This window comes from Prunus avium, chromosome 6 (assembly GCF_965620075.1).
Source record: "Prunus avium chromosome 6, drPruAviu1.hap1.1, whole genome shotgun sequence".
Classification (NCBI taxonomy): Eukaryota; Viridiplantae; Streptophyta; class Magnoliopsida; order Rosales; family Rosaceae; genus Prunus; species Prunus avium.
In genome coordinates, this window is record NC_142289.1 from 33,610,740 (window position 1) to 33,632,375 (window position 21,636).

At 37.1% G+C, this 21,636-nt stretch overlaps 4 protein-coding genes across 7 annotated transcripts; 2 read left to right on the forward strand and 2 right to left on the reverse strand.

Moving 5' to 3' along the window:
- Positions 1-428: 428 nt before the first annotated feature.
- Positions 429-1,757, reverse strand: LOC110769109 (WUSCHEL-related homeobox 2-like). The gene is made up of 2 exons (XM_021973018.2): positions 1,397-1,757; positions 429-853 (listed from the first exon to the last, which is right to left on the reverse strand). Exons 1-2 carry the CDS (start codon positions 1,755-1,757, stop codon positions 429-431), a joined length of 786 nt encoding a protein of 261 aa, XP_021828710.2.
- Positions 1,758-8,380: 6,623 nt separating this feature from the next.
- LOC110768659 (uncharacterized) lies at positions 8,381-10,451 on the forward strand. 3 transcript variants are annotated; one of them, XM_021972502.2, is made up of 3 exons: positions 8,381-8,537; positions 8,730-9,697; positions 9,908-10,451. In XM_021972502.2, exons 2-3 carry the CDS (start codon positions 8,813-8,815, stop codon positions 9,911-9,913), a joined length of 891 nt encoding a protein of 296 aa, XP_021828194.1. In that variant the 5' UTR covers positions 8,381-8,537; positions 8,730-8,812; the 3' UTR covers positions 9,914-10,451. The 3 variants fall into 3 exon arrangements, with proteins under 3 accessions (XP_021828194.1, XP_021828185.1, XP_021828177.1); XM_021972493.2 differs by having other exon boundaries at positions 9,914-10,449; XM_021972485.2 differs by lacking the exon at positions 9,908-10,451 and having other exon boundaries at positions 8,730-9,863.
- A 3,693-nt stretch (positions 10,452-14,144) lies between these two features.
- LOC110768726 (uncharacterized) lies at positions 14,145-16,438 on the forward strand. Of its 2 annotated transcripts, none has more exons than XM_021972571.2 (3): positions 14,145-14,302; positions 15,758-15,953; positions 16,103-16,438. In XM_021972571.2, the coding sequence occupies exons 2-3, from the start codon at positions 15,783-15,785 to the stop codon at positions 16,172-16,174; spliced, it is 243 nt and encodes an 80-aa protein (XP_021828263.1). In that variant the 5' UTR covers positions 14,145-14,302; positions 15,758-15,782; the 3' UTR covers positions 16,175-16,438. The 2 variants fall into 2 exon arrangements, with proteins under 2 accessions (XP_021828263.1, XP_021828271.1); XM_021972579.2 differs by having other exon boundaries at positions 14,202-14,302; positions 15,748-15,953.
- Positions 16,439-17,149: 711 nt separating this feature from the next.
- LOC110768940 (heat shock cognate 70 kDa protein 2-like) lies at positions 17,150-19,986 on the reverse strand. Its single transcript, XM_021972822.2, has 2 exons — positions 19,601-19,986; positions 17,150-19,067 (listed from the first exon to the last, which is right to left on the reverse strand). Exons 1-2 carry the CDS (start codon positions 19,812-19,814, stop codon positions 17,332-17,334), a joined length of 1,950 nt encoding a protein of 649 aa, XP_021828514.1. The 5' UTR covers positions 19,815-19,986; the 3' UTR covers positions 17,150-17,331.
- Between the last annotated feature and the right edge of the window lie 1,650 nt (positions 19,987-21,636).

The following is a 21,636-nucleotide window of genomic DNA, read 5'->3' on the forward strand; positions in this document are numbered from 1 at the left end:
TTCGACATCTAATTTTTAGGTTTGATTCCCACTCTACCCATATTTTTGGTGTAAAAAAACTTAAAAGTACTATTGCATTTCCTTTTTTCTTTTCTTTTGAAAAACTCTTAATTACATCAGATTTATGTTTATTAGCTTATCTTACAAGTATGTTCTTCATGTAGAGGCCCGGTTAAGGGTGTGCTCCTTTTCTTGTACCCGAATTTGATTTCCATTTCCTATAAAGAGTAGTTTAAACTCTCGATTATATCAAAAATAAATATGTTCATGTGATCACAAAGTAGAGGAAAGATAAAGCACACGTCCATTAATAATTATCACTAAAACCCCGACTACAAACAATTACAGCCCAGTTAAAAAAACAAGAAGTCAAAATGATCGTTAGCAATCCTGCAATTCAATCAATCTCTAAACACATAGCCCTTGTTCTATCCAGAGAAAAAGTCATAGAAAGGTTGGTCACCAACAATCTCAGAATTAGAGCCAATTAGAGCAGCAGTGGAATTGTCAGCATAATTAGCAGTACCAGAACCACATGAAGGGTTTTGATATTCTCTCCCTTGTAAAATGCCAGTGGGTTGCAAAGGAAAGAGTGGCAGTGTTTCTTGATCACATCTGCCGGTCGATTCGTTCGCGACATCGTCGATCATGTAGCCGCCTCCGCTAGTACTATATCCGTGGGGCATAGGTTCATATCCAGAGCCACCAGTGCGGGTGGTTCTTGGCTTAACGGATTTCTCAGTCCTTGGTTTCCTCTTGGCTCCACCAGGAAAAGGCACCTTATTGGGATATGGAGATGGTTGATAGAACCCTAATTCATTCTGAACTGGTATGTAATATGGGCTGCAGATCACTGACATTAAAAACACCAAATTATATACCATAAATTTGCAACTTTATGTTTTTTTTCTTTGCTCCACCACCAAAAGATAATTTAAAATAAACAACTTTTTAAAAGCTATCCAGAAGACTCTATCTGAGAAAGCTAATCACACAACTTTTTTGCCTGAAAAATTCTTATACATCTGCTAGATCGAATTGACAAAGAAACAACAATTGGAAAAGAACATGATCAAAAAGCTATAAGTGTTTCCGTGCATGAATATATGTCGAGTAAAATATGCTGTATATGCACGCATACCGAGCACATTTCCATGAAGAGACAGTATGAAGACAATCATATAATATATATATATATATATATATATATATATATATAATTAGATACACAAAATGTGTGTAAAAACCAAATGGGAAAAAAAATTACTTATCACCATATAAATTATTAAGAATGAGATTATTATATCCTAAGAGGATGAATGAAAGAATTTCTCAAAAATAAATCCAAGAATAATTTGTCCAAAATATATACATATAAAGCTAATTAATTAATTACCATTTGGGCAAGGATGATGATTAAGAGAAGGAGGAGGAAACATAGGCTGAGCTGCCCTATGAAAAAAGTGATTAAGATAAGCCATGCTCTCTTGCTTCTGCTTCTGCCTCTGCCTTGCCTTGTGATTTTGAAACCAATAAAACACATTTTTGCCCTCGATGTGGCCATAAGCCCTCAGCCTACTTGTCAACTGCTGTATTTGCTCAGCGCTCGGCGTCCTTATGCCTTGCCTGTAAAAATTCTCAAGCATATTGATCTGCTCCTTTGTTGGGTTCCACCGACTTGTGCTCCCCGGAGCAGCACCATCCCCAGAGGCACGTGCCGAATCACCCTGCACGTGCTGCTCATCATAACCGTCCATTTTGATCTTTGTTTTTTCCAGGGTTTAGGGGTTTATGACTTTAAAGAGAGAGCAAAAGAGAGAAAGAAAAAGTGAGAGAGATTAGAGAGACGACAATCGGGTTATTACTTTTTGCATGGGGGTTTTGTATTGGTTTTATAGAGGGACACAGACAGTCAAACAAAAACGACAACGAAGAGAGAGAGAGAGAAAGAAAGAGGGATTGACATGCGTATTGTTTTTGGTGCTGAGTATCTCTGAAAACATGGCTGGGTAGGGTAGCGGCTGATTTGAGAGCAATAAGTAATGACGGGGCTTGGCCTTTTTTGTTGTGTTTGTTCGAAAACGTCGTGTGATGAGTAAAATGACGATTTTGCCCATGATCCTTTTTTGCTAGGTTCTAGGAATGAAGGTGGATTTTTGTTGTTCCTTAATGTTGCTAATCTCGGGAATGAAAGAGAGAGAGTAGGGGGTACGCCATTGAGGGAAAGGGAGGGTATAAAAGTAATTGGGGGGTCAAAAAGACAGCCGGTTGGGTTGTAAGGTCTAAGGGCTAGGGCTTTGGGAATTGAAGTGGGAGCAGATAGGTGCAGAGATGAGATGAAGTTGAATCGCTTAGGGTTATGGCTGGCTCGGCTGGGTGTGTTTTGGTGTGTGGTGGGAGTTGGGGTTGGGTGTTTTTATGGCTCGAGAGGTGGTGGTTTTTGGTGCCCTTTTTTTTTTTTTATACGGATTTTTGGTGCCCAATAGGCTGTTGCCAACTTTGCAAAATCGACGCCATTACTAATTATATCACACTGGTTCAGAGGTTTTACTGATTTGCATGCATGGCTATTTGCCTAAACGAATTTTGGTTTCAGTCTTTCAGCAATATATGTACGCTGCAAAAGAATATAAAAAGGGAGCTGATTTCCCCACTCCCATTTTCTCCACTTACACTCCCTTTTTCTTTTTAATACTTTTTAATAAATTTTGTTCTTTGTCTTTCCTATTCTATCCTTACCCTACATTAATTTATTTTTTACTTCACTTTTATATTATTTCCTTTTCTTTATACTTAACTTTCTAACTCACACTCCATTTTCAGTATTAAATGGAAAATAAAACTTAATTTCTTACTCAATTAAAGGAAATAAAAATTCTGAAAATGAAGTGCAAGCTGGAAAATTAAGTATAAAGAAAAAGAACTAATATAAAAGTGAAGTAAAAAGAAATTAATATAGGGTAAGGGTAGAAAGGGAAAGAGAATGAACAAAGTGATTAAAAAGTATTAAAAAAACAAAAGGGAGTGTAAGTGGAGAAAAGGGGAGTGGGAAAATCATATCCCTATAAAAATGGTAGTCCCTATGATTAAGATAGCAATTAATGAAAAGGTTATGCATTCCCATCATCCCAAGTAAATATATATTTTCACAACATCAAGGGAACATTTTGAAAAAGGACAAAAAATTACATATCTTTAGTTTCAGAATATTGCTTTATATGATTAAAACTCCAGTATTACAGATAAAGATTACGTTATAGGTATTGTTCAGTTAAAACATATCATGTCTTACAAAGTTAGAATTATAACACATATTATGTTTTAACTAGACGATTTGAGACTCAAGCCAACACACCTTCGATATGTGTGAGACTCATACCAATCAATGGTTGTGAGTCACTCAAGCATGCAAACGTATACAACTGTATATTCATTATCATTAATCTATCATTTATTAGCCCACATTTTAATCAATTCTTTTCGTTGTTTAATGTTTATTGATTCTGATGATTTCTAACCCATCTTATCATTGTTGGATTTACGTAAGAATGCACTGGAAGTCATCAACTTTAATTTCCAAACCCACTAATCTTCTCTTAATCACATAATCTTCTCCCTTGGTAACAAGCACTATAGGTTAATTAATCGCTACTAAACAAAATGGGAGAAGAGAAAACACCATGTTCATGCGAGATAAATGCCCAAGAAACACACACACACACACAAAGTTACCTACTGCACAAAATAGAGTAGAGCTAGCTAATTATAATGCATGCGTGATAAAAGGGTTTTTCGCTGACTATCATGCTACATATTTTAGGCAATGAATTGTTCAAAACTTAATTAATTAATTAGATATAATATATAATAATATTGTTGTAGTAATTTATTTGTTAACGTTAACTTTGCGTGTAATACGGTGGTGATAGCCGATCGATGCTGCCGCCACCATTCATCACCCTCCACAGTTCAACCTATCAATCATTCTGCATGCTGCTGTGTATATTTTTCACTATAGCACCAAATTCGATGCTGCTCTCACAGACTCTCTCTCTCTCTATCTCTTTCCTTATCTTCTCTAGGGTTTTAGCTTAGCTTATAGGTTACTTTCCCACTACATCAGAGTCTGCATGCGACAATGGTCCTTTTAACCTGGTCTATTTGGCCGGAGGTGTTTTAGGAAATTTTGGACCAACAATAATGAAACCTTTTTTTACCCAATTGTTTCTGCATTTGAATGGACCTGATCTCGAGAAAGTAAGGGGGGAAAAGCATAGGTAAATGATCATGAGTTTGGATTGCAAAATATTTTTTAATGTTTTACCTGATCAGTGTGATTTGAAACTTGACGATATCACAGATTAGTTGTTTTTTTGTGCTTCTTTAATGGGTTACTTTGTTTTGTAATTATGCGACCTCTCCGTTTCGGCGAGGTTTTCGGTTTTATTGAATTATCACCATTCGACCCAAAAAAAAAATCTCTTTCTTTGGGCCTAATTGTTAGTAGAAAGCCCGAACTTGATTCGAAATCCGATACCCCACAAAAGGAAAATTTTAAAAAATAAATTAAAAAGGGACAAATGACACTCACATTTAATTTTTCAAGGTTTCACTTTCATACATACTGTAGTTCTGGTAATGATTTGTAGTTTCCTTAAGCTTGCAATCAACTCCAATCAGCTATTTCTCAAAAAAGATTAGGTGAAAGGCATTGTATGGGTAAATAAACATTTTTTTTGTCGATTGAAAGCACGTAAAAGTGCTAAGCACATCATCTTTTTATACACCCACCATTTGTGTTATCAGGTTCCAAATTGTGACTTTTGAAGCCAATCAAATGATTGCAGAAACCACTGTGGATATTAAGAAAGGTTCCTCTCAGTTTGTGGTCCCTTAGCATTTGATGCCATTGCAAGGCCTCTCTTCTCTTCTCTTCTCTTCTCTTCTCTTCTCTTCTATTGTGTTGAGGGCAGAGCAGAGTCAGGTCCACACATGGATCCCATTGAATTCTATTTCGAATACAAAATGGATTTGCGGAAATTGTCCCAGTATATATAATCACCCTCTTCTACTCTGTTGCCAACCCCAACATACATTACATATATACTTTATGAAAATGGAGAGTCCTATTCGCATTCTTCACTTGTACTTGTGGTCTGTGCCGACAAAGTGTAAATAACATTGCCTCAATAGCAGATATTATTTGCAGTCACTAGGGTTGGGCTTTCTATAGAAAAATTGACCGGCGTGATTTGAGTCTTTGTTTTTTTTCTTCGTAATTTATCACTCTTACTTTAAAACGGCAATAATTTAATGACTTATCTATTTTTATTGTGCTTCTTCACATATCAAATATATCAAACTGTAGCTTTCAATGAACCGACTTACTCAATGAGAGCTCATCTCTAATCGGTGTTGATTCAACGATTCTTTTTATCAATATGGATGGTTGGTTGAACCAATCTGGCCATTCTAGGCACTCTCCAGGTTTTAGGTTTGATAAGCTTCGGATAAGTGAATTCTTAATCAAAATAAAAGAAGGGATTAAGGTCGATCCAATGGAGCGCATTTCATGACCAGCCATTTACCTTCATTGGGAGAGCTCCCGCGGCGAAAGGGATTAGTCATTGCTGTCGGCGATGAATACCCTTGGATCTCACCTAAAAAAAAGAAGGGATTAAGGTTATGAGAATTTGACTGTTAAAAGAATCTTACAAGTTTGTTGGTATATATAATCCACGTAAATTTGTTGTGATATGCCAAGAACGACTTTATCCATTAATGAGAACATACAATGAGGGCCCTATGGAGTTAGAACTCAACTAGGCATCTTCAGATTGGCTCGACATGGTAGGCAAGTTTTTTAGATGATGATCGGGCAAATCACGAACAGTTTTGATTTGACCTCTCAGCGAGCATCAATGACCCAAATATATGGTTCCACTATAACTCTAGGACACGTGCCTGGACAAGTCCAACTGTCATGGGCCTCAGCCAAATTTTCAGTTCCATCCACCAGCCCAAATTTTGACCTCCCGACAGCTTCGATACTTTTTCTACTTTGAACCAGCCTGTTTGTTTACTAGCTCAAGTTCTCAACTCAAATGTACAAACAGGTGTTACTTTCTTTTTTGAGTAAATTCTACGAGTTGTCCTCACACCTGAAGAGTGGGGGGTTCGGTTTGCTCCTGGCCATAAAGTGCTTTCAATGGGTTTTGAACCCCTGTCATTAAGGCACCAGGTAGCTCGCCAATTGGAGGTGGCAGTTTGCTAACCGCACAACAGATGTTACTTTTGACCAAAAATAAAACACATACTTGTTACTGAATCATAAAAGACAGAATGTCGATCTTGACTAAATATACAATAAAATCAATGGTGAATCATAAAAGACAGAATGTCAATCTTATATACAATAAAATCTATAGTGAATCATAAAAGACAGGATGTCGATCTTGACTACATATACAATAAAATCAATGGTTTTTTTTTTCTTTCTTCAATGGGATTTTTGTTGTTGTCAAATTCTAATCTTATTAAAGAAACCCAGAATAAGCATATTGTAAAGCAAGTCACAAAAGTTGGGTAGAAGTAGCTAGACCTCAAAACCAAGGCTAGAACCAAGCTTCTCACCCAGACGAGTTCAAAAACTAAACAATAACAATGGAGTTATGTTAGAATTTCTTCAATTATTAAAAAGAGAAATATCATTATATTAAGAGCTAATTCAACACTTAATTAATCGTTTAATTCTTTGTTTTGAGAACATAACATATCGCGTATGTTGAACAAGAAAACATACCTAAAATTGTGGTTTAGTTAAACTTGTAATATATGATAACTTTTCCTCATTAGGGTTAGTGTTATTGAATGAAATAACTTTTTGCAGAAGATTCTGTTTTAATTTATGTTTGTTTACCAGGAAAGATACCTAAGCATGTTAAGGAATATCACCTCCAAAAAGAGTGACCGAGTGAGGACGAGACACATTTAGCTCAACAATTAATCTTCAACAATATCATTTGCCCCCCATTTCACTCCAAAAACCAACCAACACTATAAAATAAATTGCAACAGTCACCATTATTTGATGATACTAAGTGCAAAAACAAATATAATTAGCTGAGCATTTTACATCGCGTGGCCTAACGACAGAAGCTTGAACGTCAGCAGGAAAAGAAGCCCAGCTAGATACCATGGGTGACGACGAGTGTGTTGTTTGGCAGTGTCATCAAGTCACGCTGGGTTACGTGGATGCCCAGCTTGGGTCATGCACTCCACTAGCCATTCTTTAATGTGATTCTTTGAAAAGACCAAACAACATAAGGCCCGGTAACGTTTTTGGATAATTTTTTTTAGAATTTTTTTAGAAAATAAAAACAAGAAAACGAATTTACATTTTCATGAATCGTCTGGTAGATTAATTAGAAAACATCATGAATTAAATTCAACTATGATGTGTTTACTAATCAAGAATTGGAATTCTTATCATGAATTGAATTCCACCTATGAAGGATTCCTGTGTTTACTTCACATCAAGCAATTAAAAAGTAAGTGGGGCCCACACAAAATTAGGAATTGAATTCCTAATTTTGGAGGAATTCAATTCTTGGGTGAGAAGTGGTATTCCAATTCCTAGAGAACTAACCCATCAAGAATTCATCTTTTTTACCCATTATATCCTCATACAAATTTTAAAATTCCAAATTTGCTAATTACTTTAACCCAACAACGAGGACATTTTAGTAATTAGTACTACTTCTACCTCAATTCCATATGATTTAGTAAACAACTTCAATAAGAATTTGAAATCTAACTCCCCTCAATCCATATGGTTTAGTAAACAACTTAATAGGAATTCGGAATCTAATTCTCCTTGATCCAACTCCTCCTCACTTCAATTCCTCATAATCCAATTATGGATTAGTAAACATGCCATAAATGAAGTAAACACATAAATGACCCTTAACACACTTAACGATATAACATAAAAGGAACAATCTCACACAAGTTTTTCTCTTCTCAAGTACATATCCTTATTTGTCAAAGATCCTAGTTAATTTGCTTATGAACTGTCACATAATATGTTTAGAAAGTTTCATTCTTTCTAATGTTACATCCAACATTACAAAGACATTCACACGAAAGATAAACACACACTCCACTCCAAACCTTTTCTTTCCTTTTTTTATTTTTACTTAATGATTAAAATGGAGCACACGCTTTTGCAATCCCATGTGGGTTGCTTTCCAGCCATCCCCACACACACATACTCCAATCATAAAAAATAAAGAAAAAAAAAATATAACTAATTTAAGCGCCTCTTTACCTCCTTAGCAAAGCAGAGCACAAAAAAAAAAAAAAAAAAAAAGGAAAAAGCCTCTTTAGGCTCGCTGATGCTTAGCCAAATTTTATTTTGACTTGTGCTCGAAACAAATATATATTTTATAACCTGAGCTTTTACTCTTCATTGGTTCTACTTCTACACAAGTTGTGGTTGTGGCCCTTCTGGGTAGTTGAAATCTTGGACTTTAAAGGTAAGTTTTTTATTTTCTTTTTCTTTTTCTTTGCGCCGAATTTTCTCGTAGCGTGTGTTTGAGGCAACTTCTATGCAGATTTATTATGGTGTGTGAAATTCAGTAAGAAAAGAAAAAGAAGCACTTTTGTTGGGTTCTAAATTTTCTTGTAGAGTTGGTACTTATTTTTTTTATTGTGGGATTTATTTATAGTGGAAAACTGAGAGATTCTAGAGCTGTGAGGCTATGATCAGTCCAGGTTTAGTTGTTGTGGGGATGTGAAATTCAAGGCAAAGATGACATCTTTCAGTGGATTAGGTATTGGTTTGAGCATAGTTTTCGGGTGCCTCCTCTTGGCACTTGTTGCAGAGCTTTACTACTTGCTATGGTGGAAGAAGAGAATCACCAACAGAGAGATTGAAGAAGATTACAGCAACCATGCAAAGGAGCTCTTTCAATTTAGTTGCTGGAAAAAACCTTCTTGTTTGCAGACCAACAGTAACTCTCAGGAGAATGTCAGAGAACCAGATGCCAATCATAGCAGTAGTGAATCAGATTTAGAACTGGGGTCTAGCAAGGATTTACTGCTCAAGCTCAATGGAGAAGAGAATGTGGAAATATCAGAGCTCATGAGGCTGCATAATCTTGCTGGCCCACCTAGATTTCTCTTCACAATCAACGAAGAGACAAAGGAGGATTTGGAATCTGAGGATGGGAAATCTAGAGGTGATAGAAGTAGAAAAGGGTCAAGAACAAGAAGCTTGAGTGATCTTATTTTGTCTGTAGACACCCCATACCTTTCCCCTTTGCCCTCCCCATCATTAAAGTCTTCACCTTTGAGCTCTTTGGACTCTTACAAACACCATGGATTCAACCCTCTCTTTGAATCATCAACAGAAGCTGAGCTGAGCAGGTTGAGATCTTCTCCCCCTCCAAAGTTCAAGTTTTTAAGGGATGCAGAGGAGAAATTGTTCAGAAGACTTATGGAAGAAGCTGAGAAAAGGGCAGCTAAAAATTGTGGGTCTGCTCAGGATTTTGGGGTTAAATCTACACCCAATTCAACAATGGCAACAGAAGAGAAAGATGGGTCTTTTATAAAACTGGTTGTTGGTAAGAACAAGGAAAACCAGAGAGAGCATCATCACCAAAATCTACCACAAAATCCTCCAAGCTCTTCCAAGGTACTTCCACTGGCTTCTTCTCCTACAATGTTCAAATCCACTTGACAAGAAAAGCCTTTGTGCATTTAGATCTTCATTAATTACATAGAGATCTTTGTTAATTAGTTTTTCAAGAGGATTAATTCTGTATTAATCTTAAGGGTTGAAAGGTTTTTTTATTTTTTTATTTCTTCTTCTTGTTAATAATTTATTGCCATCCTTATTTTCAAGTTTTAGCTCTTGGGCTTTTGGGGAAAGTAAGGTAACCATGAATGGACTGCAACATTTTTGTCTGAGCTTCATTGACAATTCCAGACAGGACTGACAAATTCTACGGAGTGATTAAGGTGTTGGTTAGTTCAAGTGGGGGAACTTGTGGGGTAATCATTCTTGTCCCTTCCTCAAATATCCTCAGGTTTCTTAAGCCAGTAATCATCCATTATCATGAGGTTTTACTCTCGTTCTTTTTTTAACATGGCTTTTCATTCTTCTTACTTAGGTTAATTCTACAATTAGAAGTATAAATACAAAATATTTGCATAATTACCAATTGTGTCATAAATGCCAGAAAAAGGATTCTAGATAGAATCTTTGTTATTAGCATCCAGCTAAGAGGTTAATGTGAACTTGATCATGTTCTTAGGTGCAGTCAAATTCATTCTAGGTCTATTAGGCAAAAGCGGGTGCTGCATATGTTGAAATTTTGTACAACGAATGGGTTCAACCCAAAATGGTCCACAGCTAATCTGCTTTGTGGGTTTTGTTTATTTCCCCTTGTTTTTTAATGGGTAATCTGCTATTTGAATTGGTCTTAAAGGAAACAATTGGATAATGGAGTACCCACTATTGTCAATTACCGCCCTTTCCATTAAAAGAATGTAGAAAAATTCCTATGATAGAAGTAGTCCTTGGTCCTCGCTCAATACAATTTCATCTTCAAAGGGTACACTTCTGAATGGAACAAAACTAGTTCTAAGAGTAAACTTGACATGTTCTCGTAAACAAAAGTTCTAGGTCAGGGTTGCTTGTATACGCTCTCTTATCACAATCATCCCATCCTTTCACCGCCCGATTTTTGGACTTGGGAAGTAGAGTACCTATCTTATGAAGTGGAGGGATAGTCACTTTACTAAATCTTCAAGCGAGAAATTTAAAGCTTAAAAGGGTAGGTGTCATGATTGTTTGCCTTTAGAGGAAGACTTAGTACTCAACAAAAAGTGATACCGTTTCAAAGCAAGTGCTTGTAGTCGTTGTGAGAGGTCTAGGCTTTTTACCTAAACAAGAAGTAATGTCATTGTTATCACGCGACTTTGCCCAAAAGTTGGTTCAGCAGCTTCAAGTTTCAACTCTCCACTCTCTCTAAATAATAGAATTTCAAATTTTGAATCCTTGTAAACTTGTAAACTCGACAAAAGATAACAAAATCCTCCAACTTGTGGTTTGAATTAGCAAAATCATTACAACTTGAAAACAAAAACGTAGTTCGTTTCCATTCCATGTGGAATGGTAGCAGTGGTCCAAAAAATTCCAAGCTTGTTGTCGATTTGTAGGGGCCATTTGATTTAAACCCTGTGGATGGTGGAGCCCACTTACTTCAACCCAAAAAAAAAAAATTCAATTTCTTGTCGTTTTCTCAGTTTCTGTTTCTCCCAAAACTGTCGTGCAATTTTGGATGATGAACAGAAGCCCAATACAACATTATCTTTTCTAATTTAATCTGAAGAATTGCAAAGGTGGGGCCCAGCCCAATTTTGAACATGGCCAGAATCTGTAGGCCTATCCGAGGGTTGGCTGTCATCATCCTCGTGGGTGGTAAAGGAGACAAACAAAAGCAGACTTGTTCCATGAATATTTAAAAGCAGTTGGTTTTACATACATAAATGAAAAGAATTATAAAGGTTTTGTGGTTTTGTTCTGGATGTGAAACCCACCAGCGATGACAAGGATGAAGAAGCTTACCCAATTTGCTTTTATCCGTAAATTTTGGTATCTGCAAAAAAGTTTGGTTTTTTCGTTGTCCTTTTTCTTTGATGCTCGCACGCAACCATATTTTAATTTAGGGTTTCTTGAGGCAAGTCATGACCAAGAATGAGATTAATGTCACATGGAACAAGACATAACATAAAAACTTACATGGAATGTGTGTCTACACAATTCATCTCATAAAAATTAGTGGTCATGTACTACTCACATGAGCCAATATTGTAAGAGATAATGTGTAAACCCTTACATGTCAAGATGAATCCGAAATTTGCCGATAACTTCAACGATGCTAGTCCATCGTACAACAAAGAAATCTAGTCTTATATTAGAAAAAGAAAAAGAAAAAAGAAATCTAGTCTCACATAACACTACTGGCTCATGTTCGAACCCCCATGACACCGTAGTAGTTTGTGTGAAAACCTCATCCCCTTATAATTTAGACTGTCGCTTATATTAGAAAAAGAAAAAGAAAAAGAAAAAAGAAATCTAGTCTAATGATCAAATTGTTAAGAGAATCTCATAAACACGGGATTTTAAAATGCGGTGGACTCGATTTACCTTATGGGTGGACTGTTAAAACTTTGGGTTGGACCTATATACTAACTACAAGAAGAAGAAAACCTTTCTTAAAACCTTAAAACCTATATACTAACTACAAGAAGAAGAAAAAAAACTCACATGGACTATATAGCCCATGTTAGATATTGATACAGTCCGTTCTTGAATCTCACGTCAAGAATATAAAGTATTGCGTATAATAATAAACGTCTATAACATTTTGAGCATCTTCAACCATTGTTAATTGATTTTGAGTTAGATGATGTAATTTATTTCCAATTTTTTCAAAGATCAAACCCTTATATTTGATGAAATAGTTGCTTATGTTATTGAATTCTAATCATGTGATGCCATTTAGATAAAGCAATTCGACGCCATTTAGATAAAGCAATTCGAATTATGGGGAATTGGCAATCACCCATGTTTCAAGAAATATAATGGTGCCAAATTAGTGGAGTGGTGTTGGAACTTTTGGATTAAAAAGGGTCCATATCCACCAACTTAATTATCGTTTAGGTAGGCACACATCCATCAACTCGATTGAGTGTTGAATGGGAATTTAAATAATTTTAATAGCAGTCATGGGAGTAGAAGATATCTAGTTTGACAAATTTGTACTGGATTTTGATATTCTTCCACTTAGGTATGGTAGAAATTCCCAATGGTAGGGTTTTCATTGGGTCCCTGGTCCTAACGGAGGGGAGATTTCGGGGAAATTTAGGAGCGGGTACGGGCAAATTTTAACAATCCCCTATTGGATATGGGCCGGGGATGGTATTGTTATCCCTATCCCCGAACTCGGGCCGATATAAGTGATAAATTTATTTTTAATTAAAATAAATAAATAATATAATATAACAATTAACTTCTTTCCTCTAAGATACTTGCTGTATTAAGTCTTGAACGGATAATTAATTGTAAATATGCTATTCCAAAAGCAAATGTTTTTTGTGTGTGGTAAATACCAAATTAAAATGTTTCACCTCATTGACTTTTAAGTTTTAACTTGGACGAGGATACAATGGTAGTAAGGTTGTTTTTGGTTTTGCTTACTTTTGCACTGGGATTTTCCTTCAAGTTCAATAAAAATCATACATTCTATTCTCGTACATGGGATATGACTTGGTTACAATTGATTTTGCCTAAATGATATTATAGTATTATGGGGTCAGATTCTTTCTTTTTTGCATATGGCATTCAATTTAATTTCATGCCCATCTCTTGGTCAAAATAAAAATTCCAAGTTGCATGGGATACCTTAATATCATCCAACCAGTTTGTTATTAATTAGGATGCATTTTGTTTGTATCTGTTGACGCCAAAAAGTGGTTCAGGACTTTTGGGGGTCAACTTAGTGATTTTATGCCTTCGGTATCCTGATGGCCTCGGTAGGAAGTGTGATATGCAATATGAGACAAACGCTCGGTAAAACCTAGGGCACCGGTGTGGTACCGGCCGAAGGCTCTCTGATGCTTAACTAAGTTCAGAGTTAGTAAGATTAACTGACAGATCAATTAGGCAGTATGCCGATTGTTCTGATTACCTCTATTTTGGGGTAGTTGGCCTCCTTTATAGGCCTTGGTAGGTGTGCACTTTGTTGATAATTTCGATGTGGGACTGTGGACGTCGATTGTGAGCGTGCCACGTGTCACAGGAGAGGGTGTTGCCCTAATGGAGTGATCGGTAGGCATGGTGCCGAAGGCTTCCCTGACCAGGCTCGATTTCTTCCACGTGTCCTGTTCTTATTGGCTGTTTATTTTGGGTATAAACAGTATCCATTTAATTTTCGTCTAATTTTATTTTTAAATTTCTATGCCTATTTGAAAAAGGCTAGACAAAGGAGCCAATTACCCAAGCCCGAGTTGAATCGGGCCTACTCAGTTTGAGTCAGTCCATAACCATGGGCTTGTAATTATGCACGGCCCAATCATTCGCGTTCAGTCCTGACTCCTGTTTGCGAAGAACTTGGCAATTTCTGCAAAATCACCGACATAAAATTATAGAAAATTTCGAAGTAACAGCAAGCCCTAGAGTGGCACTGTCCGTCTTTAGCTCTATCTCTTTCTGGTTGAAGCCACCGATTCGGTAATTTTCTCCGCGCTTCCTCCATTTCTTGTTCTCTATTTATCATGCTTTCATTTCTGTATTGCCAGAATTGGGTTTTTTTTATTGGTCGAAACCAGAATTGGGTTTGATTTCATTTGTCAAAGAAGAAGTACTGAATAAATGGGTTTTGATTTTTTTATTCGGTTACGATTCAAAGGGCGTTCATTGGTCATCAAATTTGGGAAAAAATGGAATTTTTTGAATTTGATCGAAGTTAATTAGCATTTGCGTTTATTGTTCGTTCTTTTTTACACCGGCTCATTGACACTGCAACTGGGTTAATTTTTGCTTGCTGATTTGGGCTGCAAATGGGTTAAAGTATGCTTGCTGATTTACACTGCAGCTTGGATAATCTGTTTTTGCACGTTTACACTGCAATTGGGTTTTTGTTCATTATTGCTCTGAATCCTCTATCAATATTTGTGCTTGGTGATAACAGTAAGAATATTTGTTTGTGCTATGTTTTGATTTTCAAGCTTTGTAACATTTAATTGAACTTGTTCTGATAGTTTAAGAGAATCCATCTTCTTGGTTTTCACTTGACCTACTCACTTGACCTTTCAAGCTCTGTAACTTCTGCTCTGTGAGCTCGCATGTTTTTTTTAATGTGAACGCTTCAAACCATTATGTTCAAATTAAGTATTGTATTCTATGTATGAGACACACTGGAGTTTGAAAGAATTTTACAATGATGGTAATGCAGCGGCATATGATAGTGCATTTTGCCCATTGAAATACAAGTTCTGTCAGGGCTTGTACCTTATATACACATTGGGTCGTCGCTATTTTCATTTATTTTATCTTTTTCCAATCCCTTGCAAGGTCAAGTGAGTAGGCTAAAGCTATGATGAATGTGCTTTTTACATTTGGATAAGTATACAAATTACATCTGTAAAACTATGCTTTAATGATGGCTGTATGAGATCCCTTACTGATATTACTTGTCAATATTCTAAAGTTTGTATTTTTGTAGGTTAATTAATTATTTGGTTTTACACGGGTAAACAATATTATTCTATATTCATTGTCAAATAAGGAGCTCTGGTAACTCTATAATAGATTTGATTGTGAGAGTTTTGTAGGGATAATAAATCTGGAAGATGAAGGAAGAATTTTTTTGTGCCACACGATTAAAATGAGTAAAAATCTTTTGGTGCCACACAATTGAATTGAATCTGAATTCTTTATTGTGTGCCTTAGAATTCTGGTATCAGTTTATTTCTAAGCTTTAGATTCTAAAAAATTCCTTAGATCCCAAACTCCTGTTTTGGACTTTTTATCGTATAACAGACATAAAGGATAAGTCACAAAATTAGTAGTGTTTGCAGTGTTCTCTTTATTGTAGCTTTCCTCATGATGTGTTCCATCGTATTTGCTACTGGATTATTCCAACCCTTCTTTCAAGAGTTGAGTGAGCCTAACAGTTTCTTGCAGGGATAGGTATTGTTTGAATCAAAGAATGGGTCGGAAAGCTGGCACTGTATATCTTAATCCAAAGAAATTTGGCGCTCTTCACAAACCTTGCATGAAGGATATGCTAGCATTTCTCAACTGCTTGGCTCTTAACCATAACAATGATGACAAGTGTGCAAGGCAGAAGGAACTTTTGGGTACTTGCATGGATGCTCAGGTAGATTTTCATTGTTCTGTCTCTGGATTCTGCATCTTCATAGTTTCTTTTCCATATGTCATTCTTAATACTTAAAGTCTACCCCTTATTTCAATTGACTAACTTTTTTCAATGACTGTGCCCTAATGTGTCTGACTCCTTTGCTACAGAGAAACAAAAACAGAAAGTCAATGGGAAGCATCAATTACCACTTGCAGAGGTTAAGCAGGGGAAGGAAGTAGTTTGGGTTTTTGTAGAGACAAAGGTTAAATTGAGGTATGATTTTTGGAATCATCAGTGACACAGGCTTAGTATGGAAGCTGTTCTATTGTAACACCTAGAGAATGTTCACATATAGTTTCCCTGTTTGATTCAATAGTTATGGAAAATTCTCGACATTATTTTGAACATTTATGTTGCAGTTAATTTGATATAAGGAAGTTTTCCAGTAATATGTAAACCTGAGTCTTTCCTTGAGTAGAATGAAGGCTTAAGTTTTTAATTTATTTTATAGTCTGACGTGTTACTACTACTAGAAACTTCAGTAAACCACAATATATGATTCCAACATGCATCTGAATTGGCTCAACATTCTTCTCATGTGGGTGCATTCTGATGATCATAGTAACACAACCGCCACTGTGAAAGTCGAGCCATTTCAACATACGTCGGTTGTGTTCGTGCTATGGTTTGGTGTTCCCTTTGTATCTAAGTGTAGTTATCAGTAATAAAAAGAGAGAATTGGTAATGGAGGGGGTTGAAGGATGAGAGGGTGTGAGAAAGGTTGAAAGATAATGTATACATAAAGAGACATAAGAGGATAATATAAAGGTTATAAGCGTTTCATTCCCAATATTTTCAAGAGGCTTCTTCTCCAATATTTTCCTTCATGCATGAAAAGGTTGACTACCATGAACATTGTTTATGCATTATCTCAAAACACAAAACTTCTGAATTGTACCAGACATCAAGATTGCAAATATAAAAATGCTGGATAGAAAAATTGGAAACTAAGAAATGAACTCACCCAACCCGCTCAGTGGCCGGAGTTGGAACATATTATGCTCGTGGTTTGGAACATATTAGCATTAAATCATTAGTTTGGTTGAGCCAACCGGGATCAGCCACAAACTATTTATTTAGTCCTCAGCATGACCCTACTTTCCTCAGGCACCTAGAATTTGAAAATAAAGAACATAACATTTGGTAGCAACAAGAAATTCAGGTTGCTCGAATCGATTATTAAATCATAGGTCAAGAGCTTAGGAAGGAAAATGATAAAAACTGAAATTCATAATCTCTAGCACAAATCAAAACTAAATTCTCAAACATATTCCAGCTACATACTATGACTACCCTAAACCAAAAAGAGAAACTCATGGAATGAAAGAAATTTATCTTAGTCAACTTCCTCGATCTTAGGTCCTGCGCCGCTTGCAGCAGGAGGAGGAGCATCATCATCTACGCCTCCCCCACCTGTCTCGGCACCAGCACCCTGATACATCTTGGCAATGATGGGGTTGCAGAGGTTTTCAAGCTCCTTCATCTTATCCTCAAACTCATCACATTCAGCGAGCTGGTTCCCATCAAGCCACTGAATGGCATCTTCAACAGAATCCTCAATTTTCTTCTTGTCCGCTGGGTTGAGCTTCGAACCGATCTTTTCATCTCTCACTGTGTTCCTCATGTTGTATGCATAGTTTTCTAATGCATTCTTAGCCTCCACTTTCTTCTTATGATCCTCATCCTCTGATTTGTACTTCTCTGCCTCCTGGACCATATTCTCGATTTCCTCCTTGGACAACCTGCCTTTGTCATTGGTGATTGTGATCTTGTTCTTCTGCCCCGTGGTTTTGTCCTCAGCAGCGACATTCAAAATTCCATTGGCATCGATATCAAAACAAACAGTGATCTGAGGCACACCCCTAGGAGCAGGAGGGATGCCTGAGAGCTCAAACTTACCCAACAAGTTGTTGTCTCTGGTTCTTGTTCTTTCACCCTCATAGACCTGAATCAACACACCGGGTTGGTTATCCGAGTAAGTCGAGAAAACTTGTTCCTTCTTGGTGGGAATGGTAGTGTTTCTCGGAATAAGAACAGTCATAACTCCACCAGCGGTCTCCAATCCGAGGGAAAGTGGAGTGACATCCAACAAGAGCAAGTCCTGCACCTTCTCATTGCCCTCACCACTCAAAATAGCAGCTTGCACGGCGGCGCCATAGGCAACTGCTTCATCAGGGTTGATGCTCTTGCAGAGCTCCTTACCGTTAAAGAAGTCCTGCAATAGCTGCTGTACCTTGGGAATTCTAGTAGAACCTCCAACAAGAACAACATCATGGACAGTGCTCTTGTCCATTTTAGCATCCCTCAAACACTTCTCCACAGGCTCCATACACTTTCTAAAGAGATCCATGTTGAGCTCCTCAAATCTTGCTCTGGTTATTGTGGAGTAAAAATCAATACCCTCAAACAGAGAATCAATCTCAATGGTGGTTTGAGCAGTAGAGGAAAGAGTCCTCTTTGCTCTCTCACAAGATGTTCTTAATCTCCGCAGTGCCCTGGGGTTATTGCTAATGTCCTTTTTGTTCTTCCTCTTGAACTCCTGTACAAAATGGTTCACCATTCTGTTATCAAAATCTTCACCCCCAAGGTGGGTATCTCCGGCAGTAGACTTCACCTCAAAAATGCCCTCTTCGATCGTCAGAAGAGAAACATCGAAAGTGCCACCACCAAGGTCAAAGATGAGGACATTCTTCTCACCAACACTTGTGGCTTTCTTGTCAAGACCATATGCAATGGCAGCTGCGGTTGGCTCATTAATGATACGCATAACGTTCATGCCTGCAATCACACCGGCGTCCTTCGTGGCCTGGCGTTGAGAGTCATTGAAGTATGCCGGGACAGTGACAACAGCGTTCTTCACGGCCGAACCAAGGTAAGCTTCAGCGATTTCACGCATCTTCGTGAGAACCATAGACGATATCTCCTCAGCAGCAAACTGCTTCTCTTCGCCCTTGTAGTTCACCACAATGGTTGGCTTGTCCCCGGCGCCAGGAATGACCTTGAAAGGCCATAACTTCATGTCACTCTGGATAGAGGCATCACTGAATCTCCTGCCGATCAAACGCTTCGCATCTAACACAGTGCAAACAAAAGTTTAAGAGATTAGAGCCGCATATCAAAACCATTAAAAAAACTAAATTTTATTTATAACTAAAACATTGCAAGGGAAAAAACTTAATTCAAGCATAAAGATGACAAACATCATCGATACAATCTCAACAGTAGTAAAGGGAGGAGAGGAACCCCACCATTAATAAATTACTAGATCTCGTATACACATCCGTATGTGATCAACAATACAACCAATGATAAATTAGTTATTTGATATTGGCTTATTAATTAAATCAAACCAAATCACAATGGCTTATTTAACAATAACTTAAATCTTTCTATCAGAGAAAAAAAAAACTAATCAAAACACCAAATATTTATAAGGATTCATACAAATAAATCATGTTAAGCCACATCGAACAAAACCAAATCAAACACGTGATCTGCAAAGACACATGCATATGCATACACGTAGAATCAAAAGAAACGAAACCACGCAGAAACGACGTTGCTTTTAGATTTAGAGAGATTGATTGAAAAACACGAAAACTCACCGAAGACAGTGTTGATGGGGTTCATGGCTACCTGGTTCTTGGCGGAATCGCCGATCAAACGCTCAGTGTCCGTAAACCCGACATAGGACGGCGTCGTTCTGTTGCCCTGGTCATTGGCTATGATCTCAACGCGATCGTGTTGCCATACGCCGACGCAGGAGTAGGTGGTTCCGAGATCGATACCGATGGCGGGGCCCTCGCCTTTGGCAGCCATTGAAGAAAGCTTGAAACTGGTGCTTGTTTTGTTTGTGTGAATGTGAGTGCGTGGTATGAGGTGAATTGGTTAGGGAGGTGAAGTGAGGAGGTAGTTATATATATAGACGGAGTTTCCAGAAGCTTCTAGACCGAGTTTGTGTGGGATTTCATAGACCGAGTTTCCAGAAGCTTCTTCCTCCAACCGTTTCCATATTTTATAGAGAACGTGTTTGACAGTGTAAAAGGGGAACCAGTTCTTTCTCTGAAAAATATGGAGGAGGTTATTCTATAGATTTGGAATTCACGTATCCCTCAATGATTTGGCTCCATTAAAGATTTTAAGTTAAGGACTTCTTCTAATCTTAGCAATTAGATTGCATATGTGGTATATTTTCTTAAAATTATTTAAACCACTAACATATCTAATGGATTGCTGAGATTAATTAGAACTCCCTAAGTAATTTTTAACAGAAATCCTTATTGGAAAAACTCCCTTTTTCAATTAATTTTTTTTTTTTTATAAAAAAAATACAAGACTACGAGGGGTAGAGGGGTTTCTCACACACATTACCAAAGTGTCATTGAGAGTGTTGTGGTTTCACTAGTAAAAAAAGTGGCAACAATCACCATTATTTGGTGACATTTGTAGCTGTGACAAAATGCATTAGTCACTTTTTTTTTGACTTTTTTTATGACTGAAAAGGCTTTTAGTCATTTTTTTAAATACATTTTTTGGTGACTAAAGCCCCACAACAGTCAAAAAATGTTGCCAAATAATGGTGACCGTTGCCACTTTTTTTTGTAGTGTTTCTCACATATTTTGAAATGACTTATTATGTGTTAGAAAACGCACATGAAGTCTTAAATTAGAATAATATTCTCTAATACTCATTCTAGCTAAGAAACCATATATCACCAAATTTTGCAAGGGGTTTGTGATAGAACTCAAGAAAAGAAAAAAAAAAAATCATAACCGGACTATAGCTAAATAAATAGAGAATAATTTTGTAGCAGCTAGCCACTTCAAGATTAATTAACTAAAAAAACATATTAACTATATCTATTCTACCAAAACTTAGCTAAAGAGAGAGTAATAAACGATCGAGATAGCTAAATAGAGAGTAATAAACGATCTATTCTACACCAGATACTCCTATTTGGAAGCATACTACCAATGACTCTTTTAGTGTTAAATCAGCATATATGGCATTGTCGGGAGTTTTCAAGTATGGATGTTTGCTGGGCTTTTATATGGAACATTAAGGCTCCCCCCAAAATTAAATATTTCCTTTGGTTGCTGCACCAAGATAAACTCTTAACAAATGATCAAAGACTTAAAAGGAAGATGACCTTGATTGCCAATTGCGATATTTGTGGTGCCCCAATAGAGAATGTGGCTCATATTGTACGGAATTGCCCAATGGCAATTTCAGTTTGGCATCAGTCCCTTATGCCTATGAATCTGAGTTTGCTGCAGGCTATTGATCTTCATACTTGGGTTGCAAAAAATTTACACAACTACACAATTTTGGCTTATGGAGTGGAGTGGTCAACCATGTTTGCTTTCACGTGCTGGTTTCTTTGGAAATGGAGGAACAAAATTTTTTTTGATCATGGGTTTGTGTTTCCTAACAACCCCAGACACGTCATCCTTATGGCTGCTGCAGATTGGACACATGCCAATATTGAAAAAACTAGGAAACCCACCCGCTTCCTTGCTGCGCTCTCTTGGCAATATCCGAATGAAGGAGTGATTAAAATCAATACCGACAGGTGCAGAAAAGGTGAGGATGGATGCATTGCTGCTGGGGGTGTACTAAGAGATAGTTCTGGGTAGTGGA